This window comes from Ambystoma mexicanum, chromosome 2p (assembly GCF_040938575.1).
Source record: "Ambystoma mexicanum isolate Mex_15411 chromosome 2p, UKY_AmexF1_1, whole genome shotgun sequence".
In the NCBI taxonomy this organism is placed as follows: domain Eukaryota; kingdom Metazoa; phylum Chordata; class Amphibia; order Caudata; family Ambystomatidae; genus Ambystoma; species Ambystoma mexicanum.
Window position 1 is genome coordinate 1,398,581,273 of NC_090923.1, and position 24,359 is coordinate 1,398,605,631.

The 24,359-nt window shown below is 46.6% G+C and overlaps 1 protein-coding gene across 2 annotated transcripts in view; it reads right to left on the reverse strand.

The window, feature by feature from the left end:
- The window catches only part of SMARCC1 (SWI/SNF related BAF chromatin remodeling complex subunit C1), a 1,286,593-nt gene that overhangs the window by 796,789 nt on the left and 465,445 nt on the right, over nucleotides 1-24,359 (reverse strand). For both annotated transcript variants that reach the window (XM_069645843.1, XM_069645841.1), the window contains exon 10: nucleotides 2,271-2,389. In XM_069645843.1, coding sequence (XP_069501944.1) covers nucleotides 2,271-2,389 — 119 coding nt within the window. The remainder of the gene's footprint in view (nucleotides 1-2,270; nucleotides 2,390-24,359) is intronic.

Sequence of the window (24,359 nt, forward strand, 5' to 3'; positions counted from 1 at the left end):
GAGTTGAGTGGAAGCTATACTAAAGACATGGAGAAAATGTTGAATATTTATGGGGCAATGCCATCTTGATGTCCACAAATTGGCTCTGTCTCAATGGTTCTAAAACTGAGCTCCTTATCTTTGCATCACAACAAACAAGAGCCAAATTAGTAACAATATGCAGGCTTTCTCATTGATGATCACTACGTTAGTGTCTGATAAAGTTAAAAACGTAGGCTTTGTTTTTGACTCCAATCTTGGGGATGATGCTTAAGTAGATAATTTGGTGAAGAAATCTCAGTATCATTTAAGGATAAGTTTAGTTAGGCCATACATCTTTAACAAAATCGGTGAGACTCTGGTAAGAGCAATCATAATGCCCCAGATTGATTATTTTAGTGTCTTGCCTGAAAATTAGAACACAAAAGATTAGGGAAAGCGTATGGAATTAAGAGGCTGGCGGCCTCACCTACGAGCGCTTGTAAAAGCAGTCCATTCCCGTCGACGTGGAAAAGAGGCCTGAGGTGTGGCGATGGGGTTAAGGGAGTGCATGCTCCCAGGGTTCCCAGGGCCATGTGCATACACATTTAGAGGGAAAGTGTAATTTTTCTGGTGAATAAAGGTATCGTTTCCGTATCCAGCGAGGGACACCCATACAGGAAGGAGGAAAGGGGACGGGAGAGTAATGATTATATGGGTCAGCTCAGTCGTATTTACAAGAGTGCTTCACCCACCATCAATCTACCCGATCCACTAGATTGAGCAATAACATGTATCCGAGCTATCCGCAGCCCAAATATTTAAAAGGAAACCGCTGTTCTTTCCCAATCCAGGCGGCACTGGCATGGAATATATTACCAGTATCCGTGTAGAAAGAAGGAAATCTGACAACATTCCATAAACACCTAAAGACATTACTGTTTGTTTGATAACTACCTATTTGACCTGCCTTTCTTATTGGCTGTCTTTCATGTGCGTGCTGATGCCTGCGGGCTACGGCATACTATAAATACAAAAATAAAATCACACTAAGGGGTTAAAAACAAATGAAGAGTGCCAATCTGGTTGGCTACAAACTGCCACTCACTGCGGAGGCAGTCCAGTCCCTTTCAGGTGTGATCTGGCCAGCCCAGTGGCATGAACTAGTCTATAATAGTGCATAACTGTGCCCACAAAAAGCACACTTCCCCAATTCGAAGTTTCGCTGACTTTGTTTGCCTGAAGAATTGTTAAAACATGGCGTGACAGAAAAACAGATTGAAATTTTTAATGAGCTCCTTTATCACCGGGTTGCTTTATACAAAAAGCTCTGCTAATGTTTACTGTCATGTTTAACAAGTGCCTTATTGCCATTGTTGTATGAGCCCTGTTCTATTGTGCATGTCCTAACCTCTAAGTATTTACTACCTGGTACCTAGAGGTGCTCGGCTCCACTGTCCTCACCCATGACGTGTTTCTCTTTCGGAATATAGAATGTGTTTTAGAGTGTCACTTTCCTAGGCAAGGCCACTTTTGCAGACAGAAATTGTCATAGTAAGCGGGCGCACAAGCCCTGAGCCGTGTGTGAACTGTAAAGTAGCTTCCTCAACAAGACTAGAAATGTATCACTGTTTGCCAGCCATCCAGATTATGCTTCCCTGAGCAGGAAACTGCAGCCATGCAGCATCCAAGACTCGATTTCTGAAATAATGTTCAGTCATCTAAACACTGTTGCTAGACTATATTATCCATAACAATTGCTAAGAGCAAGACTCCGAAAAGTCAATTTGTACCCCAACGGCTACCAAAAAGACACGTTGGGCTATAGGTCAGATCCCAATTGTAATGAAAAAAGCAAAAAGTCAAGTGGTCAAAGAGGATCTAGAGAATTCTCAAAATCAGAGTCACAACAGTTAAGTTTACCAAAAGTACTCAACTAACCTAATAAAAGTTACATGTGATTTTAAAATAAAGTGCATATTTGTCAGTAGGACATGTAAAGTATTCAATGGGAGCAACTGTGAGGACCAACTATTTCAATACCAGTCTTCCACCCTCAAGATACGCCTGACTACTCGGCCTCTAGCCGTCTCATATTAGCTTTTGGTTTGAAATGTTCCCCTCTGGTCAGAGGTGTGAAACCGGAGGGATGAAGAAAATATCTGCCCAACATCCTACATCAGGCATCTCAAATTTACTAAGTTACAGACCCTCACAACATACAAGAGTCCAAAATCCTTTTAACACCACCATAATGCAACACCTGTGGAACGTATTAGCACAATCATTCTCAAGTAGATCTGAAATCTTACCCTTTTTTCCCACTCTTCTTCTTGCACTCAGTTGGTGTAGGAGGAGGGGAAGGAGAACGCTTTCTCTTCTTTGCACTTCCAGATGACCTCCTGTCCTTTCTTTCTGGGCTCCGGGCAGGCTGTCAAAAATGAATACATGAACAAGGTTCACAAATCCATCTCTTCATGACTTATTGTCTCAAAAACTTTAGTACTTTTCTTTGGGATAACAAGGGATAGGAACAAGATTAATCAATTACTTTGTAGGCATTGACTACTCTGCACTGCCACAGACTTCACTTATGCAAGTAAACATTAAGTACAAAACTTTAAGAATGGCTGCCAAAATCGAAATGAGAACTGATCCACATTTCACATATTCTACAGACTGTTACTATAGAATTTAGGAGCACATTCACAGCCCAACATGATCAGCTCTTGATGGGGATCTGCGAACTGAAAGTAAAGACAAGTGAGTTTAGCAACAAGTAAAGGGCACATTTAGCCCCAAATTGCTTCCTCCAATCACATCCACCTTCTTACCATGATTAAAAACCAGGGTTCCAATTAATGTCCCACTCAACTCACCCAATACTAACCATGCTTTGTATTTTTATTTAGATCCTAGAATTAGTGTGCAATATATGGGATACATTACTCACCGTAATCGTATTTCTGATGCTTGTATCTGCTTAGATTCACATGCTGTGCATAGGCTGACATCTAGTGGAAGCTGCGGAGTACTACAGTTTGTTTTTCGAAACTCGAAAATGGGCGTTAACATAGGGTGTGCCAGTAATACTATCCCTAGTGTGACGTCCACTGTACCCATGATCCCACACGCATGGAGGACCCTCAGATTGTATTTTTTCTGACATGAGGTAGCATGAGGAGCAGCGCAAGTACAGAGTATCCAAGCAGATAGATAGGAAGATAGGACTACAAGCATCCATGCGCCTGTCTCAGAGGGGAGGAAGGGCGGGCACATGTGAATCTAAGCAGATACAAGCATCAGAAATACGATTACGGTGAGTAATGTATCCCTTCTGAGGCTTGTGGAATCTGCTTAGATCACACGCTGTGCATAGATTAGCGAGCAGTGTTAGAAGGAGGTGGGATGCGAGAAGGGTCATGAGCAAATAAATGTCTTAGAACCACTTTTCCCAATTGAGTATCTGTCTTGGAATGAGTGTCTATGCAGTAGTGCTGAGTAAATGTGTGAATAGAGCTCCATGTAGCTGCTTTGCAAATGGTGTCAAGGGGTACATTTGCAATGAAAGCCAGAGTGGCCCCAGTGCCTCTTGTAGAGTGGGCCCTTGGCCTAAAAGGCAGAGTTTTATCTGAAAGGGAGTAGCACAGCTGGATACATTTGACTATCCATTTAGAGATGGCACCCTTAGAGAGGCGATCTTCTCTGCCTGTAGTTACGGAGACAAACAGTTGATCTGTCTTCCTTAGCGGTCTGGTCTTGTCTACGTAGTAGAGGACCGCTCTTCACACATCTAGAGTGTACAGTTTCACCTCAGCAGAGCTTTTGGGTTCTTGGAAGAAGGGCGATAGCTCAATGGACTGCTTAATATGGAATTTAGAAATGAACTTCGGTGAGAACCTAGGGGTGAGTTCGTAGAACCAGTTTATCCTTATGAACAGTAAAGAAAGGATCCTGCACTGACAGCCTGAATTTCACTGACCCTTCTTATGGATGTAATGGCCACCAAGAAGGCAGTTTTATAGGTCAGGTGTTTGAGACTAGCTTTATGCATGGGTTCAAGGGGGTGGGGGGGCATGAGTTTAGCAAGTACCACATTAAGGTCCCATCCTGGTGGTGGGTTCGAAATTAAAGGGTGGAGTCTCTTTACCCCTTCCATGAATGCTTTAACCACTGGTACTATCCACCACGACACCTTGTTATGGGAGGTGGTGTAGGCTGATAACGCTGCCAGGTGTACCTTGAGTGAATTAAATACCAACCCTGCGTCCAGCAGGTGGAGCATGTAGGTAGCAATATTGGAAGGAGTACAGTAAAATCAACTGGGTTGATGTGTCTATTCTGGTACCAAATAACGAATCTCTTCCATTTATCACAGTAACAGTGTCTTGTGTTCGGTTTCCTGGATTCCTTTAGGATATCCATGCATCTCTGTGGTAGATCGAGATGGCCAAACTCTGACTTCAGGAGCCATGCTGCCAAGTTCATCGAACTGGATTGAGGATGCACGGTTTGTCCTTGGTGCTGGGACAGTAGGGTGTACCAGCACGGGAGTCTGATGGGTTTGCACACTGCCAGTCTGCGCAAGTGCGGCAACCACCGTTGTCTCGCCCACATGGGAGCAACTAGGATGGGCGTCATAGATTCCCTGTGTATCTTGTTGACCAACTTCCTCATCAGAGGAGTGGGTGGAAAAGCGTAGGCAAATATCCCTGACCAGTTCATCCACAGGGCGTTCCCCTTGGAGCCTGGCTGGGGGAACCTGGATGCGAAGTCTGGGCATGGTCTGTTTTCGCTTGTGGCGAATATGTCTATAGTGGGGAAACCCCACTGTGAGAAGAGGTCTTCCACGACCTTTGTGTAGAAACCATTTGTGTTCTCCTGGGAGGGGATCTCTGCTCAAAGCTTCCGCTAGTGAATTGAGATCCCCTGGAACATGTTGAAATGACGGGTAAATGTTCTGTCTGAGTGCCCATTTCCAAATTTACTGGGCAAGCTTGGACAGATTTGGCGAACGAGTCCCTTCCTGTTTATGTAAAACATTGCTGTCGTGCTGTCCGTTAGGATCTGCACTGACGGGTTGGACAGGTGGGGTTTGAACGCCTGAAGTGCTCTTAAGACTGCCAGAAGCTCTAGCAGATTGATGTGATTCTTGGCCACTGTGTGAGACCAGAGACCGAGCTGTGTGGTTAAGGAGGTGTGCTTCCCACCCTGACAGGGACGCGTCTTTAGTGACCAATGCCTGTACCCCTGGATCCTTAAAGGGTTTCCCCTTTCTCAGATTCTCTCTTGTCCACCAGTGAAGACTTTGTACTAGTGTTGGTCGAAACGACCACTAGATCGCCCCATTGACCACTTGCCTGAGACCACTGTTTCGCCAACCATTCCTGCATGGGTCACATGCGCAAGCGCGTGTGGGGAACCAGGTAAATACAGGACACCATCATGCCTTGCAAACGCATAGCTTTGCGTAACCTTATCTGGCGACCAAACTGATATTGAGAAATTTGCAGTAGTAAGTTCCGAATTCTTTCCTCTGATTGAAAGGCCAACCCCTCTTGGGTGTCTAAGATAGCTCTAGGAACTGGTTGGAGGTGCTTGGCACCAGGCTTGATTTTTTCTCGTTGACTGAGAAACCCAATTCGAAGAGGAGGTAGATCATTCTTTGGATGTTGGATCTGCAAATTACTGGGGGTTTCCCCCGTGATGAGACAGTCGTCCAGGTAATGGTACACTGGAATTGCCTCCCTGCGTAGGTGTGGCGCCACCACCGCCAGTACCTTGGTGAATACCCTTGGAGCCGAGGCTATACCGAAGGGCAGCACCTTGAAATGGTAGTGCTGACTGTCCACCTTGAAGCGCAAAAGAATCTTCTGTACGCTAGAAACAAGGAAATATGAAAATAGACATCTTTCATGTCCAATGTTGCCATGTAATCTCCCTTCTTTAGGAGGGGGATTACCTCTTGGAGCGTAGTCATGTGAAATGTTTGGGGCTTGACATACTTGTTTGCAGGGCGTAAGTCTAATACTGGGCGCATTGATAAATCTTTTTTTGGCACAAGGAAGTTGAATAAATACCCTTGTTTACCTGGTTGCCCGGGACGAATTCTATCACGTCCTTTGCAAGAAGATTGATGATTTCCTCGAGGAGGATCTTCTGGTGGTCCATGGAGTGAATTTTTTGTCGTGGAGGGGAATTGCGGGGGCGCTCCAGCAGTTCGATGCAGTATCGCGCGGACACTGTACAGCACCCATCTGTCCGAGGTGATCCCTTCCCATGCTTGGGTGAAGTTGGAAATGCGCCCCCTACTGGGGATGCATGGGAAGGGGCCCTGACCGGAGAGTCACTGTTTGCTGGGAAGCGTACCGCCTCTGCCTGGGCTGCCTCTACCGCGGCCCCTCTCGTTACCTCTACTGTAACTTCGGGTACCTTGTTGGTTGTTACGCCACGATGTACCCTGCCCCTGTGAAAGATGGGAACCCCTCTGGGAATTTTGTCCGAGTGAGCAACGAAAATTATTATTCCCTCTCTGGTTCGTGGATTTGTTAGCCAATTGTCCCAGGGACGTTAGGGTATCGTATTCGTCCTTGGCAGTTTTGAGTGCCTCCGCTACCGCTTTGCCAAACAAGACATTCGGTTCCACCGGCACGTCAATAAGAGTAGCCTGGGTCTCAGGTTTAAACTCTGATTGTCTGAGCCAAGCGTGTCTCTTAATGACAGTGCTCTCTGCGATGAGCCAGCCTGCATTATCTGCGGCATCAAAGGTCGTCTTTAGAATGCACCCGGACACCGATCTACCCTCAGACGCAATCTGCGCTAATAACTGGCCCTTTAGTGGTTCAGGAGTGGAGGCGATGAGGGCAGCTACCTGCTCCCACTGGTGGCAATTATAGCTTGCCAGCAGAGTGGAGGTATTGGCGATTCTTGCCTGGTAAGCGGAAGTGGAGGCCACTTTTCTTCCCAACCCATAAATCCTCTTGCTCTCCTTATCTGGGGGGAGCTTCAGATGAGGTTTCCCCGCTCTTTTTCTGGTGGTAGTGACTACAAACGAGCCGGCTTAAGCTGGCCCCTTATATAAAGTGGGTCTGACTGTGTGGGTCTGAATAATTTTTCAATTCTGGGGTTGGCAGCTCTAGTGAGATTAGGGTTGAGGAGGGAAGGGTCAATTCTGCGTTGTATGGACTTGAGAATTGGTATGGCTTGGGCAATGGGTTTCTTATCCCCCATCATTTCCTCTGCAAAGTCCCTTTCCTCTTGAGCCCCTTGAGTGTCTAAGTGAAAGTGCTCTGCAGCTCTATGTACGACCTCCTTTAGTGGAGGCTGATTATCCACAGGTGAGTCAGTGACTGGTGGGTCTTTGTTAACAGGTGAGTGTAGATTATAGACCTCTGCCTCGTCTTCCTCATCCTGGTCCTCGTCAGCTCCGTAATAACAGACTTCCGCTTGGTCATCCAGCATTTGTATGTCTGGTTCATCAGCATACTGGTGGTAGGGTTGAATAGAGAATGGGTCTGAAAATCAGACCTTGAGCTGGAGTTTCATTACGAGGTCCTTTACTAGGAGGCTGAGGGTCCCTGGATCCTGAAGGAGTAGAGTCGTCAGGGGTGCTCTGATAGCTCAGAAGATGATCTGGGTTTTTGGCATAGAAATTAGCCAAATAAGACATTCTTGACATCACCCCGTCGATGTCCTCAGCGCTCCATTCCCTGGAACTGGGGATGAACACCTCTTGCTGAGGATCCTCTACTGTTCCTATGTCCTGTGGGATAACTTTAGGTCGAGTGGCTGAGACAGGGGTAGTAGACTTATCTTTATCTGAAGATTTATGCTTGTCCTTCTGAGCCTGGGGTACAGAACCTATTTCTGAGCACCTCTTCTGCTGTTTGTCTCCTTTAAGTGTTTCCCTGATGGTTTGGCTTTCTCAGAATCTTTCGACGCCTGGCATCAAGATTCGGGGGTGTGTAGGCTAGTCTCTGTATCTTTAGAGTGAGAACGTCGAGACTCGGGAGCAGACGAGGAACAAACTGCCGGAGCAGACACTAGGCATGCAGCTTGGCGGTGGAGGTTGGATTCGTCTTCTGACGACCATACCTCGGACTTTGGGGAGCGAGGCATTCTTGGCAACTTTAGACGGTTGCCATGTGTCGTGAGGTGATCTCGACCTGGAACGCTCAGAGGACACGGATTCTGTGGACCGCTCTCTACGTGCCTCCTTTTTCAGAGCACTCGACACGCGTGTCGAATCTCGGCTGGTGTTAGTGTGTTTAGGTGTAGTAATATGGGTAGCGCTCGTGTCGCCGGGTGTGTTCCCCATAACTGTCCCGCCAGACAATCCTCTGAGGCTGAGGACTAGCGTTTGGGTGTCTTTCGACGCCCCTGTGCCCTCGCCGTCCGAAACGGCGGAGTTGCTGCCATCACTGAAGGAACCCACCGTTTCCATGGCCTCAAGCTGCCTGCCACGCTCTGCAGTTAGCTTCGGGGCGGTCCCTAGGCAGACAGATTACAAACTGTATGTTTGTCAACCCAAGGAAACTTGCGGTTGCACTTGGGGCGAAATTTAAATGGAGTACTCTTCATTTGTTACCCAATGGCAGTGGGCGAGTATGTAGGAAATATAGTGAGTGTGATTATGTCCTTCCCACCACTCTCCCTACTTGCAAGGCCGAGGCCAGAGGCCTTCCAAGGCCTGGGCGGAGGCCAAAGGCCTTCCGAGGCCCAAAGTCTGTCGCGTGCAGTATAAACGGTTGTTCATTCTTCAGACCGGCGTCGATCTTCGATGTCTCGATGTGGGATTGGAAGAACAGGGAATTTTTAGATTAATTATAAGCAAATGGCTGAAAGCCAGGGAACTCCGCAACAATGCTTCCGACAAGTATGGTGGAAAAAACAATCTGAGGGTCCTACACGCGTGAGGGATCATGGATGTCACACTAGGGATAGCATCACTGGCATGCCCTATGTCGACGCCCATTTGAGTTTCAAAAAACAAACTGCAATACTCTGCAGCTTCCACTAGATGTCGGCCTATGCACAGCATGTGATCTAATCAGATTCCACAATCCTCAGAAATACATACATCACCGGACAGTGAACCTGAATAATGCTACAGTTAAAGCAAGGTCAAGTAGAGTTTGTCTAGATTTAGGATGGTAACTCTAGTACCAGTAATTCGGGGCTAAGACAATTTTCAAAACCAAGGTTTGACAAGGGACAGAGATAGTAGTCATATGATAAATTTGGGGCCGAGGATACTTCCACTGCGATTTACGGGCAACATTTGTTAAAATCTTGGGTAGCTGATAAGTGGTGAGTCAATTTTACTTCATATGGTGGCAACCTTGTACTATGTGCTCAATTCTTTGATTAGAATTCAATTTTTCCTCTCTGCCTAGTTGAAGCTTAAGTTTTTTTTTGTCTAAAGGAGACCGATAGTGTTCTATGGTGGATTTATCCTACATATTAGTAAACTGATTTGGCTGTTGAAGTCTATCCTCTGTGCAAAATAGCATCCAAAACTGACGAGGAGAAATTACTCGCCGTAATTATCATTCTATGGATTCTTCTCTCACAGATTACTCATCTTGATGCCTCATCTTGCTAGATATCCATCATCCAACTCTGCTGTTTGGAAACTTTAACAGCAAGTGTAGTGACCGCGACAAGGCCGATCGATCAGTCTTGTCCGGCTCTCGATATTCGGCTCCGGAAGTGACATCCGGCGTTGTATTTATAGCCAGTCACTATGCCCCATGCTTCAGTTCCTCCCGCCCCGCCCCCCTCCACCTCACACGTTTGAACGCTGCAGAAGTAAAACAAACAGGAGACGGCTAATCAGCCAGTAAAAAAACTTGAACACGGGTACATCCAAACAGGGTGAGCCTACACAACAATGATTGAAACAATGATTTCCTTTTTAAAAATAAATGATGAGACGGAAGCGGTCATTCAAGAGCCATCACCTGATGCCTTCTCGTTTGTACACAAGCAATAACCCACATAACATTGCGGGCCGGGAAGGATTGGAGTGTCAATGAAGAATCTGCGGGAGAAGAATCCATAGAAAGATAATTACGGTGAGTAATTTCTCCTTCCGTGGATTGCTTTTCTCCTGCAGATTCCTTATCTTGATAGACTGTAAACAGTAAGAATAACAGAGGAGGGCAGAAAGATTTAAACCAGTAGATTCTGTAGAACCGCCCTACCAAACATTGCCACAGCTCCACGTGCAACATAGAAGGCATAGTGCTCGGTGAATGTATGCAATGATGACCAGGTGACTGCTATGCATATATACCTAACAGGGACCCTCTGGTGGGCTGTAGAGGCTGAAGCACCTCCAGTTGAGTGGGCCCTGATGCCCACAGGAAGCTCTCGTCCTGCCGATTGTTTATACTTGGATATGCACAAAATAATCCAACGTGACGGGGTTTGTTTAGTGATGGCAAGACCTTTTCTAGACAAGGAATGGGCCTCAAACAACTGGTCTTATTTCCTTAACTCGTCCGAGCAACATAAGACACTTAACGCTCTCTTGGGATCAGTGGAACCGCTTTTCCTCTTTCGAGGGATATGGAGCATGGTAAAAGACAGGTAAATCAATAGACTGGGACAGATGAAACTCTGAAACCACATTAGGAAGGAATTGGGGACTGACGAAGAGACTTTCTCACTAAAGAACTAGCAAATGTGATTGGGACCAAGAAAGACGTCTTAAGGGATAACAGCCACAAAGAACTGGAGTGCATAGGCTAAAACAGAGCCACCATCAAGTAGGTCAAAACCACATTAAGATCTCAATCTGGGCCAACAAATGGGGTTGGCGGAAACTTGTTGAGAAGGCCCTTCAGGAACTGGCCATGACCGGAATAGTAAAAAAGGAAACTTGGTCTGGGGAACTCTTGAACATAGACGGGGCCGCCAAATACCCATTGACTGTGGTGGCCTGAAGAGGTCAGTGACAGAAGGAACTCCATCACTGTGGTGGTGGGGCAAGAGATAGGGTCAGTCTCACATTCTGTGCACCATGCCGCAAACCTTCTCCACCTGCACGCGTACGTACAGAGATCTTGTAGTAGGTGTGCGTGCAGCCAGCAACACCACCAGTACCTCCTCTGAAAAATCCCAGTCGTCACACCTTATCCTCTCAAGAGCCATGCATGTAGATTTGGGGAATCCGGGGTCGGGTGGAGCACTGAACCTTCCGTCTGGGTTAGGTGATGCGTACGCCGAGGCAATCAGTGAAGGACAGATTCTCCTCGTCCAATCCGGGGCGATCAAGATCGCTCTAAATCTCTTCTACCTCCTGAGAACCCAAGGGATGCCGGGAATCGAGGGAGGGGGGAAGCTTAGTGGGGAGGGAAGATCCAATTCACCAGAAACACGTCCCCCAGTGGTCCATTCACTGGAAATACCCCTTGAGCAAAACTGTTTGCACTTCCTGTTGGACTCCTTGGAGAACATATCCAATACTGGGGTACCCCAGAGACCAAAGAGCTCCTCTCGGACTTCCTAGCACACTTGCCACTCGTGTAAGACTGCTCTGTCTGCTCAGAGCATCCGCCAATGTGTTCTCTGCCCCCACCAGATGAAATGCCAGGACCGTGATTTGGTTCTCTCGCAATCAGAACCACAGCTGAATAGCCTCTGTGCAAAAAGGGCAGGAGTGCACACCACCATGCTTGAGGTAGTGCATGGCAACTGTGTAGTCTGTCAGGACGAGGACATACTCCCCTCTGAGATACAGGAAAAAGCCCTCAGGGCTAACCTGATGGCCCAGAACTCCAGCCTGTTGATGTGCCACCTGGCTTCTGATGGGACCAGAGGCCGCTCACCTACAAATCCTCGCAGTGGGTTCCCCCAACCCTTCAGGGATTCATCTGTGACCACTCCGGCCTGGGGCCAAAGAGGACAGAAGGGTTTGCCCGCCAAACGATTGCTGCACGTGTTCCACCAGCCGAGTTCGCAGACTACCTGGCTGGACACAAAGGCAATCCGCGAGCGCTCCCAATACTGAAAGCACTTGTCCCTCAGGAGCCACTGAGGGGGAGGGGGGGATATACACAGCATGCGCTCTGGCACTAGACAAACACAGGAGGCCATGAGTACGAAGAGGCGGTGGAATGAAGCCGCTGGAAGGGTGGCGTAGTTCTGAAACAAATGCACCATCTGGGTTATGTTGACAACTCTTTTCGGGAGGAAAAGCATTCCCTACCCGGGTGTCTAGGACTACTCCAATGAACTGGAGCAGCCTAACTGGTGTCAAATGGGACTTTGCCAAGTTGGGGGAGAAGACCAGCCTGTGCAGTAGAAAGCAGGAGTCCTCTAGATGAGAAAACCTGCCAGGCCGACTTCGCTCGGATCAGCCAGTCGTCCAGGTATGGAAATACGTGAACCCCAGATCTCGTCAGGTGAGCCTGAACTACTGCCATGAGCTTGGCTTGAGACGATGCTAACCTCACAGACTGTGCTCAAACGTACATATACCTCATCTATGTGGCATTAGTTTGATAGAGTTTGAGGTTTAGAAATGAATAAATATATGAGAGACACCTGGTAAGTGTTTAGAGAGTAAGGTTCCTGTATTTCAAATTCAACATAAAGGCAAAGGTATGTGCATACATTACAATATTGAACCAAAGAAAAGGGTGAAGAACCACATTTTGGTAATAAATAAATCATACATAAAATGAACTTGGTCACACTTTACATATGTGCTAGATATGCATTCAAAAAGAAGAAATTTGTTTTCGCCTCACCAACACGTGTTTCAACCTATCTAGGTCATCAGGGCGTAAAGTTAATAATGGTTGATACAATTAACATTCAATTGACAATCTTTGTTGGCAGAGAGAGTCTTTAGTGCAGTTATGCCTAACGTCTTTAGATCGGGTGCTTTCTTTTAACATCAATATGTGAGTCACATTGGAATTAGTTAACTGGAAATCAATTTCCTGAAAGGTCAGTAATTGTGATGCACGTAATTACAAATGTCCAACTTGGTTTCCAATTACATAAACGATAATGGCAAAAGTGCAGAGTAGCATAAAGTGAATTAAAAAAAAAGCTAAATGTCATTTTGTACTGTTTTTGTGAGCATTCATGCTGTTTCGTCACTTTATGATAGTCTGCACTTTTGCCATTATCATTTATGTAATTGAGGCATTATTGAATTTACAATGCGATAGAAATACAGCCACTAGCCCCAAGAAAAACAGATTGAACATGGGCCTGTGGCCAGCAACGATAAAGGAAATCTAGTACCCATCCTTGTAAGGTTATTTTCAGATGTCAAATTTCTCTACATACAGACTAGATATTGCCATCTCATGCAGTATCAAATTGATGTATTTTTTTAGAATTGTTTCATATTTTTGTACAAGTTTTATGAACAATGTCTATTTTTATAGAATTGTTTACTATACCAATAAAATATGAGTGACAATGCATTACTTACTGACCGAGCTTATCCCCTCTTTCCACGAGTATGTAAAACCAGTTTGACCTTATGTATGACAAACAAGAAAAAGTTACTTACAACTGTAACATTCTTTCGATTGGATGTTCCTCCCACGTATTCCTCATCTTATGATATTCGTATCCCAGCTTCAGCTGCTTCGGAAAAAATGTTTCACCAGGGTGCGCTGTGTGCTAGACGCAGAGCCTAAGTCCCTCGAGGGCCGCCGTCGGGCGTCGACGACATCCGCTGTATAAAGGGCTCGAGCAGCGCCCGTTACCTCAGTTCTGTTTTTATGGTGTTCATGGTCGAATCAGCTGATCAGTTCTCAAGTCCTCAGGCTCTTATGGAAGGTAGAGTGCAAATGGTGTAAACTGTACAGAGGGGTAGGATGGGAGGGTCGATGAGGAATAAGTGGGAGGAACATCCAATCGAAAGAACGTTACAGTTGATAAGTAACTTGTTGTTCTAATGGATTGTGTCCTCCCATGTATTCCTCATCTTATGATAGACTCCCATAGCAGTGGTCATTTTGGAGGTGGGAGTACCTGACATTTTAATTATGGACTGAATGAAGGACAGATTTTGCAGAAAGTCCTCCTTGATATGAAGTAGAGTCCAAGCAGTAATGCTTTACAAAGGTGTGCATTGACGACCAGGTGGCCGCAGCACACATATCCTGCACCAGGACACCCCTCTGAAGAGCCGTAGAAGTTGTCATGTCTCTGGTTGAATGAGCCCTTAATCCATCTGGAAGCTGTTCCCAGCTAGTTCATAGCATTCAGAGATTGCTAGAATTATCCATCTGGATAGAGTTTGTTCAGATACTGCAAGGCCCAATTTGTACCCAGTATATCCAACGAATAGTTGGTCACATTGTCGGAGATTTGCCAATCTGGAAATGTAGAAACAGAGCCCTTTTTGGGTCCAGTCTATGCCATCTTTCCTCCTTACTAGCGTGAGGTGGAGAATAAAAGGAAGGAAAGATTTTTTTGTGACAGATGAAAATCAGACACTATTTTAGGCAAGAAAGATGGTTTGACTTTTAAAATAACCTTGTCCCTATGGAAAATGGTGCGAGGACGCACACAAGACAGTGCCTGCAACTCACTTACCCTGCAGGCTGATGTTATAGCCACTAACAGAATTGTTTTGAGAGTGAGCAGTCTTAATGGACAAGAATGTAAAGGTTCGAAAGGATCACATGAGAAATTTTAAGACTAGATTTAAATCCCAGATGGGCACCTGAAAAGATGCGCGAGGGTATACATTTGTCAGCCCCTTCAAGAATTGAATGACTAAGGGCATTTTAAAATATGACAGCTCTTCCGAGGAGCGCTTAAAGATAGATAGTGCTGCCAAGTAACCTTTTATAGTATCAACTTGGAGCCCCAAATTGGATAACTGCAAGAGAAAAGAAAGTACTGTTAAGAGTATTACAAAGAAATGAATCCACATTCTTATCCCTGCACCAGTTACTGAACTTGTTCCAACGACACCGATACAGGGATTTTGTTGCTGGCCGAAAGCAAAATCTCCATTACGTCACCCGGGAGATCCCAATCCTTATAGCTTAGCCTCTCAGAAACCATGCGTGAAGGTTGAGTCTCTTGACCTCTGGCTGGAGAACCCACCCTTCCTCTTTCAAGAGAAGATCCTCTCTTTGTGGAAGACGTATTGGAGCGCAGATGAACATGTCCAAAAGGTCCGGGTACTACGTCCTCTTGGCCCAATCCGGGGAAATTAGGATCATGGTTTTCCTGAACTTTCTCAACCTCCTGATTACATGAGGACTGGAGGAAGCGCGTAAAGGAGTGGAAATACCCAGTCCACTCCGAACGCGTCCCCTGGAGCTCCTCTTGAGGGAATGGGGGAAATTCCCTTGACCAATACAGTTCGCACTTCCGGTTGGCCCCGGTCGCGAACAGATCCACTTGAGGAGTTCCCCCAAACGGCGAAGATCTCTTAAACACTGCCTGAGCTAGTTCCCATTCGTGGGAGACTGCTCTGCCTGCTCAGAGCGTCTGCCGCTGTATTTAGCTTTCGGGCGAGGTGAACTGCCGATAGAGAGATTCCTTCTTGCATTGCCCAGAATCAGAGCTGCATTGCCTCTTTGCACAGTGGAAGTGATCCTACGCCTCCTCTTTTGTTGAGGTAGTACATGGCCACTGTGTTATCCGTCATTATCAGGACATTCTTTCCCTGTACAGAGGCCAGAAAAACCTTCAGCGCTAGTCTGCTTGCTCTCAGCTCCAAAAGATTGATGTGTAGCTTGGACTCTGATTGTCAGATCGTTGGTGTGGGCTCCCCACCAGTGAGTGAGGCGTCCGTCACTACCGTTCTCTCCGGCCATGGTTGCCAAAAAGGTTCCCCCTTGAGGATATTCTCCTTGCAAGCCCACCATTGGAGATCTTGAGCCACCTTGTTCGGGACTTGTAGAAGGTCTGACATCTCCCCCGAAAACTGGGACCATTGAGTCCTGAGGGTCCACTGAAGGGATCTCATCCTCAATCTGGCCACTGGCACCAGAAAAATGCAGGATGCCATGAGGCCTAGCAACCTTAAAAAGTCGAAAGCTGGTAGATGTTGAGCATTTTGAAACTTCATTACCATCTGCAGAAAGTGGTGAGGTCGCTCCTCGGGAGGCGAGGCTTTCCCTGAGGAAGTGTCCAGGATTGCTCTGATGATTTGGAGTTTTTGGCTTGGAATCATTTGTGACTTCTTGTAATTGAGGGAGAAGTCCAGACTGTAAGAAGTGGCAGGTCAAGGCCAGATGTTTCTCGGCTCGTTCAGATGAACTCGCCTTGATTAGCCAATCGTCCAGATAAGGGTAGACGTGAATCGCCCTTCTTATACTCGCTACCACCACTGCCATCAGTTTGGTGAAAACCCTCAGTGCGGAGGTCATCCCAAATGGTAGAACCCGAAACTGATAATGAGAACCACCAATTGCAAACCTCGGGTACTGTGTGCTTGAGATGGATTGGCACATGAAAGTAAGCATCCTGAAGGTCCAATGAAACCAGCCAGTCCTGAAGCTGAAGAGCCTGAAGGATCTGAGAAAGGGTCACCATCTTGAACTTGTCCTGCCTGAGGAACTTGTTCAACCTTCTGAAGTCCAAGATGGGTCTTGATCCTCTCCTTTTTGGGGATGAGAAAATAGGGGGAGTACCAGCCCTTGTTCCTCTCCGCTACAGGTACATACAGGTACATGTTCTATTGCACCTTTCTCTAGCAGGGTTAAAATCTCCTGCACAAGGAGCGGGTCTGGAATTTTTACAGAGTTGGCTCCCAGTGGATGATCTTGAGGTCTTTGATGAAAAGGAAGACAGTAACCATGGGTCACTATCTCTAGTGCCCAGGCATCTGACGTAATGCCCCGCCATTCATCCAGACAGTGATTCTGCCTCCCACAGGGGTTTTGTGGGTTAAGACCTCAAAGTGGCTTTGCACAGCGGCTGCAGCAGTGGCTGAGGAGGTAGTAGCTGCTGCTGTGGCTGATCTAGCACCTCTCCCTTTTACACCACAAAAAGGTTTTCTCTGTTGGCCTCTTCGACTGGCCTGCCCCCTCCCTTTTCCAAAAGAGGAATAGAAGCGAAAAAGGCAACTCGTCCAGGAAGATGAGCCTGCATAAGAGTGTTGAGGTTGCCTTATAGTGGCGCCGAGTGATTTTGTTGCCGCTTGAGGTCTGCAGCTTCTCCAAGCTCTCGTCTGTGTTGCTGCCAAACAACCTCAAGCCGTCAAAAGGCATATTAAGTAATCTAGACTGCACAGGTGCAAAACCAGATATCCTTAGCCATGCGGATCTGCGCAAGACTGTGCTAGATGCCATGGACCTGCTTATACTATCCGCAGTGCCCAAGCCTGACTGAAGGCATTCCTCCATAGCCTCTTTACCATCCTTCTCTATAGCCAGGAAACCATCCTGTTCCTCACCTTCCAGGATGTGTTCAGACGCTGATGACATGCAATACCACAGGGTATAAGTAAATCTTGCTAATGTGCAAGTGACAGTCTATTACAGGGCCATGCTGCACGAAGAAAAAGATTTCTGGGCCCAAGCATCAACTTTATCGTCCCTGTCTGGTGGTATTGATGCGTAAGACGATTGCCTAGTGGAGGTTGCAGCTTGCACCACTAGACTTTCAGGAGATGGACGTTTGGATAAATATTCTGGATCTGATAAAGCTGGCCTATATTTTGGTACCAGTTTCTTATTTACTGCTGCAATAGAATCAGGAGTGTTCCAGTTTACCATGACCTTTTTTCGCAGTGCTTTATGGAATGGGAGAACAGGATCTTTTAAAGGACCCTCACTCAGGATGTCAGTCATGTCATCCTGGTCAAAATCTGGGGACGCTGCTCGCCAACCCATAAAATCAATGACCCTTCCCAAAAGATTTCTATAACTGGGATCAGCATGATCTGTAGGACCTGGCCTTTCAAAATCCACTTCAGGTGAAGTGTCTAAGCCACTGGCATTTTGGAGACAGTCATAAAGGTCTGTTATTTTAGACTGTGGGTCCACTAGTTCGTCAGGAACCTCGCTGGCTCCAAATCTAACTCCAGTTGGAGTGACATCCTCTTCAGAGAAATGTTCTTCATATATAGATGACATGGATCTAAAACATTCCTGTCTAAATTGAGGGTGTAAAGTCTTTTCAGGCAAAGAAGGTGGAATTTGCCTAGGCATGGACGATGGCATCGACTTGGGTCTTGGTATTAAAGAAGGCCTCGATAAAGGCGTTGATAGGGTAGACACTGGCTTCGACGGTGTCGAAAGGAGGCTTCGATACAGCTAAATGTGTCAACGTCATCTTCGTCAGCGGTCTCAGCGCTATGGTCGTCGACGGTGTCAAGTTTTGGCTTCGACTTAAACGCTGATTCTGCTAGCCCCGATTTATGCACCGGAGGCTTAAACTTAGTGCGAGGCGTCGGGGAACTTTCCCTTGAAGACACTCTACTTTCAAGCCTTGCGTGTTTAGATCTTGATTTTCCTCAGTCACTTTTATAGTGACTAGAGGCATGATCACCATGCGGCAACTTCGAGGGGGGCTGGGCCGCTTTCTCGAATATTTTAAGCATTGAAGCCCTGAAGGCCTCCCATTTTTCTGGGGAATCGTGCTTTGATGGGTAAGTTACTCTCAGAAGAGGACGAGGAGGAAGAAGACCTATGACATCGCTTTTCTGACTTTTTAGTCTCAGATCTCGACCTCCTCGACTCATAAGATTTTCTACTGGATTCATCCGAATCCTTTTGTCTTTTCGAAGACTTATATTTCTCCTCCCCCACCGCCAGCTTACCTCTGCGTTCCCTAAGAGCCTTATTTGACATGGCCTGACAGGACCCGCACTCATCAACCCGATGGTCTGGGCTGAGGCACCAGAGGCAATTCCGATGGTGGTCGGTTATAGACATTTCCAGACATTTTTTGAACCCCGTCTTGGGTGTGGAGGGAGTTGAAGACGAGGATATAGTCGAAGAAATTCTTGATGCGCCGTTCTTAACACAAAGCAGTTGCGTCGGAAAAACAGAACTGAGGTAACTGGCGCTGCTCGAGCCCTTTATACAGCGGATGACGTTGACGGCGACCCTCGAGAGACTTCGACCCCACAGTCTCGAACAAAGTGCCTCATGGTGAAAAAAAAATCCAAGGCAGCTGAAGCTGGGTAGAGAATATCATACAATGAGGAATGCGTGGGAGGACAATCCATTCGAAAGGATCCTGTACTGACAATGCTTGTAATTCACTAACTCTTCTTATCGTAGTAATAGCCACTAAGAAGGCAGTCTTGTAAGTCAGGTGTTGAAGACTGAACTTGTGCATCGGCTCAAAAGGGGGTCCTATGAGCTTAGTGAGTACTACATTGAGAACCAATCCTGGCGGTAGATTTGAAACCGGAGTGTGTAGTCTCTTTAACCCCCCCTCCATGAATGCCTTGATGACTGGCACCTTTAACCATGAAACCTTACTGTGGGAGGTGGTGTAGGCTGACAAAGCTGCCAGGTGGACTTTCAAAGAGTTGAATACTAACCCAGAGTCAAGCAAGTGGAGCATGGAATTTAGAATGTGGGATGGGGTACATTCTATGGAGTTAATTTGTTTAGACTGGCACCAAATTACAAATCTCGTCTAAATAACAGCGTCTATTAGGCTTTCGTGCTTCCTTCAAGATATCCATATATCTCTGTGGTAGGTAAAGACGTCTGAACTCTGACTTCAGGAGCCATGTTGCCAAGTTCATTGAGTGAGGTTGAGGGTGCACTGTTAATCCCCCGTGCTTAGAGCAGATTGGTGAGGCACGGGAGCTTGATAGGATTGCACAACGCCAGTTTGCACAGATGTGGATACCAAGGTTCTCTTGCCCACATAGGAGCAACCTGGATGAGCATCACTTGTTCCTTGTGGATCTTGTTCACCACTTTGTTCATGAGGAGTCGGGGGAGGTGGGGGGGGATGTCGCTTAAGCATATTTCCCGGACCAGTTCATCCATAGGGCGTTACCCTTGGAGTCTGGACGCAAAGTCTGGGCATTAACTGTAGCGAACAAGTCTAGTTTGGGGAAACCCCATTGAGTGAAGAGGTGCTCTACGATCCCTGTGTCTAGTTGCAATTCGTGTTCCTCTGGTAGGGGATCTCTACTCAGTAAATCTGCCATAGAGTGGAGTTCCCCTGGAACGGGCGTTGACGATAGGAATATTTTCTGTCTGAGTGCCCATTTCCAAATTAGTTGCGCTAGCTTGGACAGATTTGGAGAGCGTGTGCCCCCTTGTTTGTTGATGTAAAACATTGCCATAGTGCCGTCGGTCAGGACTTGCACTGACTGGTTCTCTAGCTGTATATTGAAAGCCTGAAGGGCCTTGAACACAGCCAGTAATACCAGCAGATTGATGTGGTACTATGCTGTAGAACGAGTCCACGGACCTTGTGCTGTGTAATGAAGGTAATGAGCCCCCCCCCCAACCCGGCGAGTGAGGAGTCTGTTGTGACAATCGCTTGCAATTCCGGATCGTGGAAGGGTTTTCCCTTCAACAGATTATCTCTTGTCCACCAGCGAAGGTTTTGTACTAGTGTTGGCGAAACGGCCACCAGATCGTCCCACTGATCGCTTGCCAGAGACTGTTTCGCCAACCACTCCTGCATGGGACAAAGGTGCACGTGCAATACCAGGTAAATGCAAGATGCCATCATGCCTAGCAAATGCATAGCTTTGCGTATGCTTATCTGGCGGCCAGCTTGATACTGAGGTATCTGCAGTAACATGTTTAGGACTCTCATTTGATGGAAAGACCAACCCCTCTGAGTTTATTACAGCTCCTAGGAACTGCTTGGTTTTCTAGTTTATGGTAAAGCCAATAGAAAGAAGGTTGATAGTCCTTTGCATGTTTTGCCTGCAAATTTGGGGAGTCTCAACTAATCAGCCAGTCCAGGTAAGGGTATACTGGGATTGCCCCCCCTGCGCAGGTGCACTGCCACCACCGCCAATACCTTTGTGAACACCCTTGGAGCAGATGGTATTCCGAAGGGCAGCACTTTTAATTGGTAGTGCTGGTTTGCTATCTTGAAACGCAAGAATCTTTGGTGCGCTGGGAACATTGAAATATGAAAATAAGCATCTTTCATATCCTATGTTGCCATGTAGTTCCCCCCCACGCCCCGCTTTAGCAGAGGGATTACGTCTTGTAACGTAGTCATGCAGAACTTTTGTGGCTTGACATATTGGTTTGCAGGACGTAAATCTAATACTGGGCGCATTTTTAGATCTTTCTTTGGCACAAGGATGTAGGTTGAATAAATACCCTGGTTTACCTGGTTGGCCGGGACGATTTCTATGGCGTCCTTTTGGAGCAGTGTTGCGATTTCTTCAATAAGGATGTGTTGGTCTTCTTTGGAATGAGTCTTCTGGCGCAGAGGGGAGGTGCCTAGGGTCGCTCAAGGAGCTCAACACAACCTCCTGTAATGGTGTATAACACCCATTTGTCTGAGGTGATTCCCTCCCATGCTTGGGTGAAGTTTGAAATAGGCCTTCCTACTGCAGAGGCATGGGAGGGTACCTGAAGCAGGTAGTCACTGTTTTGGAGGTGTGGTACCACCTCTAGACGAGAAGGCCCTTTCCCGGCTGCGGGATCGGCATGGTCCCCCCCCTCTGGTAACCTTGTGAGGCTTGGCCTTGATTGTTAACCCAGGATGTTCCCTGATTCTGATTGTAGCCTGAACCCCTCTGGGAATTTTGACCACGTGAGCGACTAACATTACTATTGCCTCTCTGGCTAGTGGGTTTATTGGTTTGCTGGCCCATCGACTTCAGTGTATCTTATTCTCTATGCAAGTTTAAGGCTTCTTCAACAGCCTTACCAAAGAGTATGTTGGGTTCAATGGGCATATTAAGAAGTGTGGCTTGTGTCTCTTGCTTGAAGCAGGATTGGCGTAACCAAGCAGGAACGCTTAATGCAATAATTCTGCCCACATTGTCAGCGGCATCCAGATTACTCTTAAACATGCAGATTAAAACTGCCCTGCCTTCTGACGCTCTTAGGCAAGATAGTATACAGTCCCCTTTGGGTGCACTACAAAACCATGACCACCTGGCAATAGGAACCCAACTTTTGGTATAGGTGTTTAATACACAGGTTGGTAGCGTGATTGAGCAGCCAGGCTCATCTCAAGAGTGGTCAATGTGAGCTGTAGGTGCATTCCACAGAGATTCACGGTGATAAGTATTAAAATAAACTCTTACACACAAGGTTTCTTGATTAAACAATTAAACAGTCAGAGTAAGCCTTCTTCAGAAGGGGCAATATAATAGTAACACACAAATATACTCCAAAATACACTTAATACTTCTACATCAGTAAGTACCCTTTTGGGATGTCACAGACACTTCCTACACCCTCATGTGACACTAGTAACTAGGACACTGTGTACATTAATATACTACTGTTGGAATTTAGAATCAGACTTAAGAGTAGGTCAAAGAAAAAGGTTATTCGGACAAAACAAGAGATCCCACAAATATTCTGAAAGCAGGTAAGTACTTTTGAAAACCCCCCAATGCAAAGTTAGTTAACCCCTTTAGAAGTCTTTGTAGAAAAGAAGCAATCAAAGTAGGGCCACAAGCGGTTTAGGCTTGTGAAGTAGAGACGCTGTTCGCAACTCTACAGAGCAACCAAGACAGGTCTCAGCAGAGAACAAGTAAGGTTGCCAAGTTCTTACACTGTAGTGTACCTTTGGTTAGAAGAAAAGGACTTTGGCTGGCTTCTATTTCTGTGCAGCTCTCTTCTGTTCCTGGGCCTCAGTCGTGGGGACAAGAGGGAGAATGTCTGGAGGACTCCTGCACTGCAACGGGACGATCAGCAGCAGAAAAGGACCAACTTCTATTCAGTGGCACTTCGCAGTTTCAGCTCTTTGTGTCTAAGCAAATAGCAACACTGCAGACTCTTGGCTGTCCAGATGGCCTTTTCTTGCATCTGAGGTCCAGCACTATGTTGAGGTGGCTCAGGTTCAGTCAGTCCAGAGGATCTTCCTGGAGCTCTTGGCCAACTTAAAAGCAACGCACAAACTGGTGTTCCTCTCCCTGGCTGTCCGGTTCCAGCAGCAACTGCAGTAGAATTTCAACCAGCTCTGAGAGGATGTCCAGGTGGCTTACTTTGTTGTTGATTGATCCCACTAACTCAAGGGGTCGAGACAAATTCGGAGCTTCAGCACAACTGCAGGGCTTCACCGGGCAAACCAACGGTCCAGGAGTTACAGCAGGCGTCTCTTCCAAGTTCTTCGGATTCCTTCGTCCAGTGGCCGACTCTCCTTCCAAGCCAAAAAGTCTTTCCTTTTATGCATGTTTCTCCCATTCATTCCAGCCTAGCTGTCAGTCACTCAGCAGGGTGGCTGTCCTTGCCGGACAGCCAGCCGGCCAATCACCTTTGGGTGCATTCCTGTAACCAAGGGGATTAAGCACAGGGAGTTTCGGGCGCCTCCCTTACTTCCTGCCCATGCCAGACACGCTGGAGCCAGAGGCGGGATTCATGAGTGAATCCCGACAAATGCAAAATGATAAAAGGGACCAAACCTGGTTTGGTGCGCAGAGTAAATCTCTAGAAGGACCTTTCCACAAAGAAATGGCGAAAAAAGAAGACTGGGTAATTTTGACAAAAATGGCACCCATGGGTGCTTTACTGCAGCTGCAATTGCAGCCTGCGGTAGAAACACACAATGTTAGTAAAAAAGTAAACCACTGCCACCAGCCATTAATTGTAGAAAGGATAACATGAAAATGTTACACGAGATGATAGACAAAAGGGATACTAAGTAATCCCTTGTTAGGCAGAGTTTGTATCCAGTATTCCCAAAGGGTACTGCATACAAACTCTGCCCAACACTGGTGGCAAGAGGGGAGGTTACATTGAGAGTTTTGCTTCACTATTGTTCAACTAAAAACATTCACAAGGCTAAGCACCACAAGAAAAGTAATAACATGCCAGATATGGATACCTTCAGACAAGACTGATTCAGTTGATTCATTGGCTTTTGTCTAGGCTCCCCCAGGTTGCAACTGATGCTGTGACCGAGGTGGAGAACTTGAAAGATTAGACTATGAAAATGTGAAGCTAGCTAGATTTGGGAAAATTCCTTCCCAGTACCTTAAGAGTTTTAGGACCCTGAAAAGGACTGATGGTACCCCTTGGGTTAAGCTTGGGTGTGATAATGTTTGAAAAACCTAGATGGTTGAGTTAAAAGTTACAGAGTGAACACTTTTGAAGGAATGAGAAATCTATTTTTGTTGGAATCTATTTTAGATGCCTGCTCTCCTGAGCTGAGACAGCATTTGGCTGACTCTAAAGAGACGGATCCCAAGAAGCTAGCAAAAGCTGCTGACTTGTGGGTTGCCAACCGGGCTACGCACAGGGATTCTGGGGCCACTTATAAAAAAGATGAAGGGAAGCAGCAAA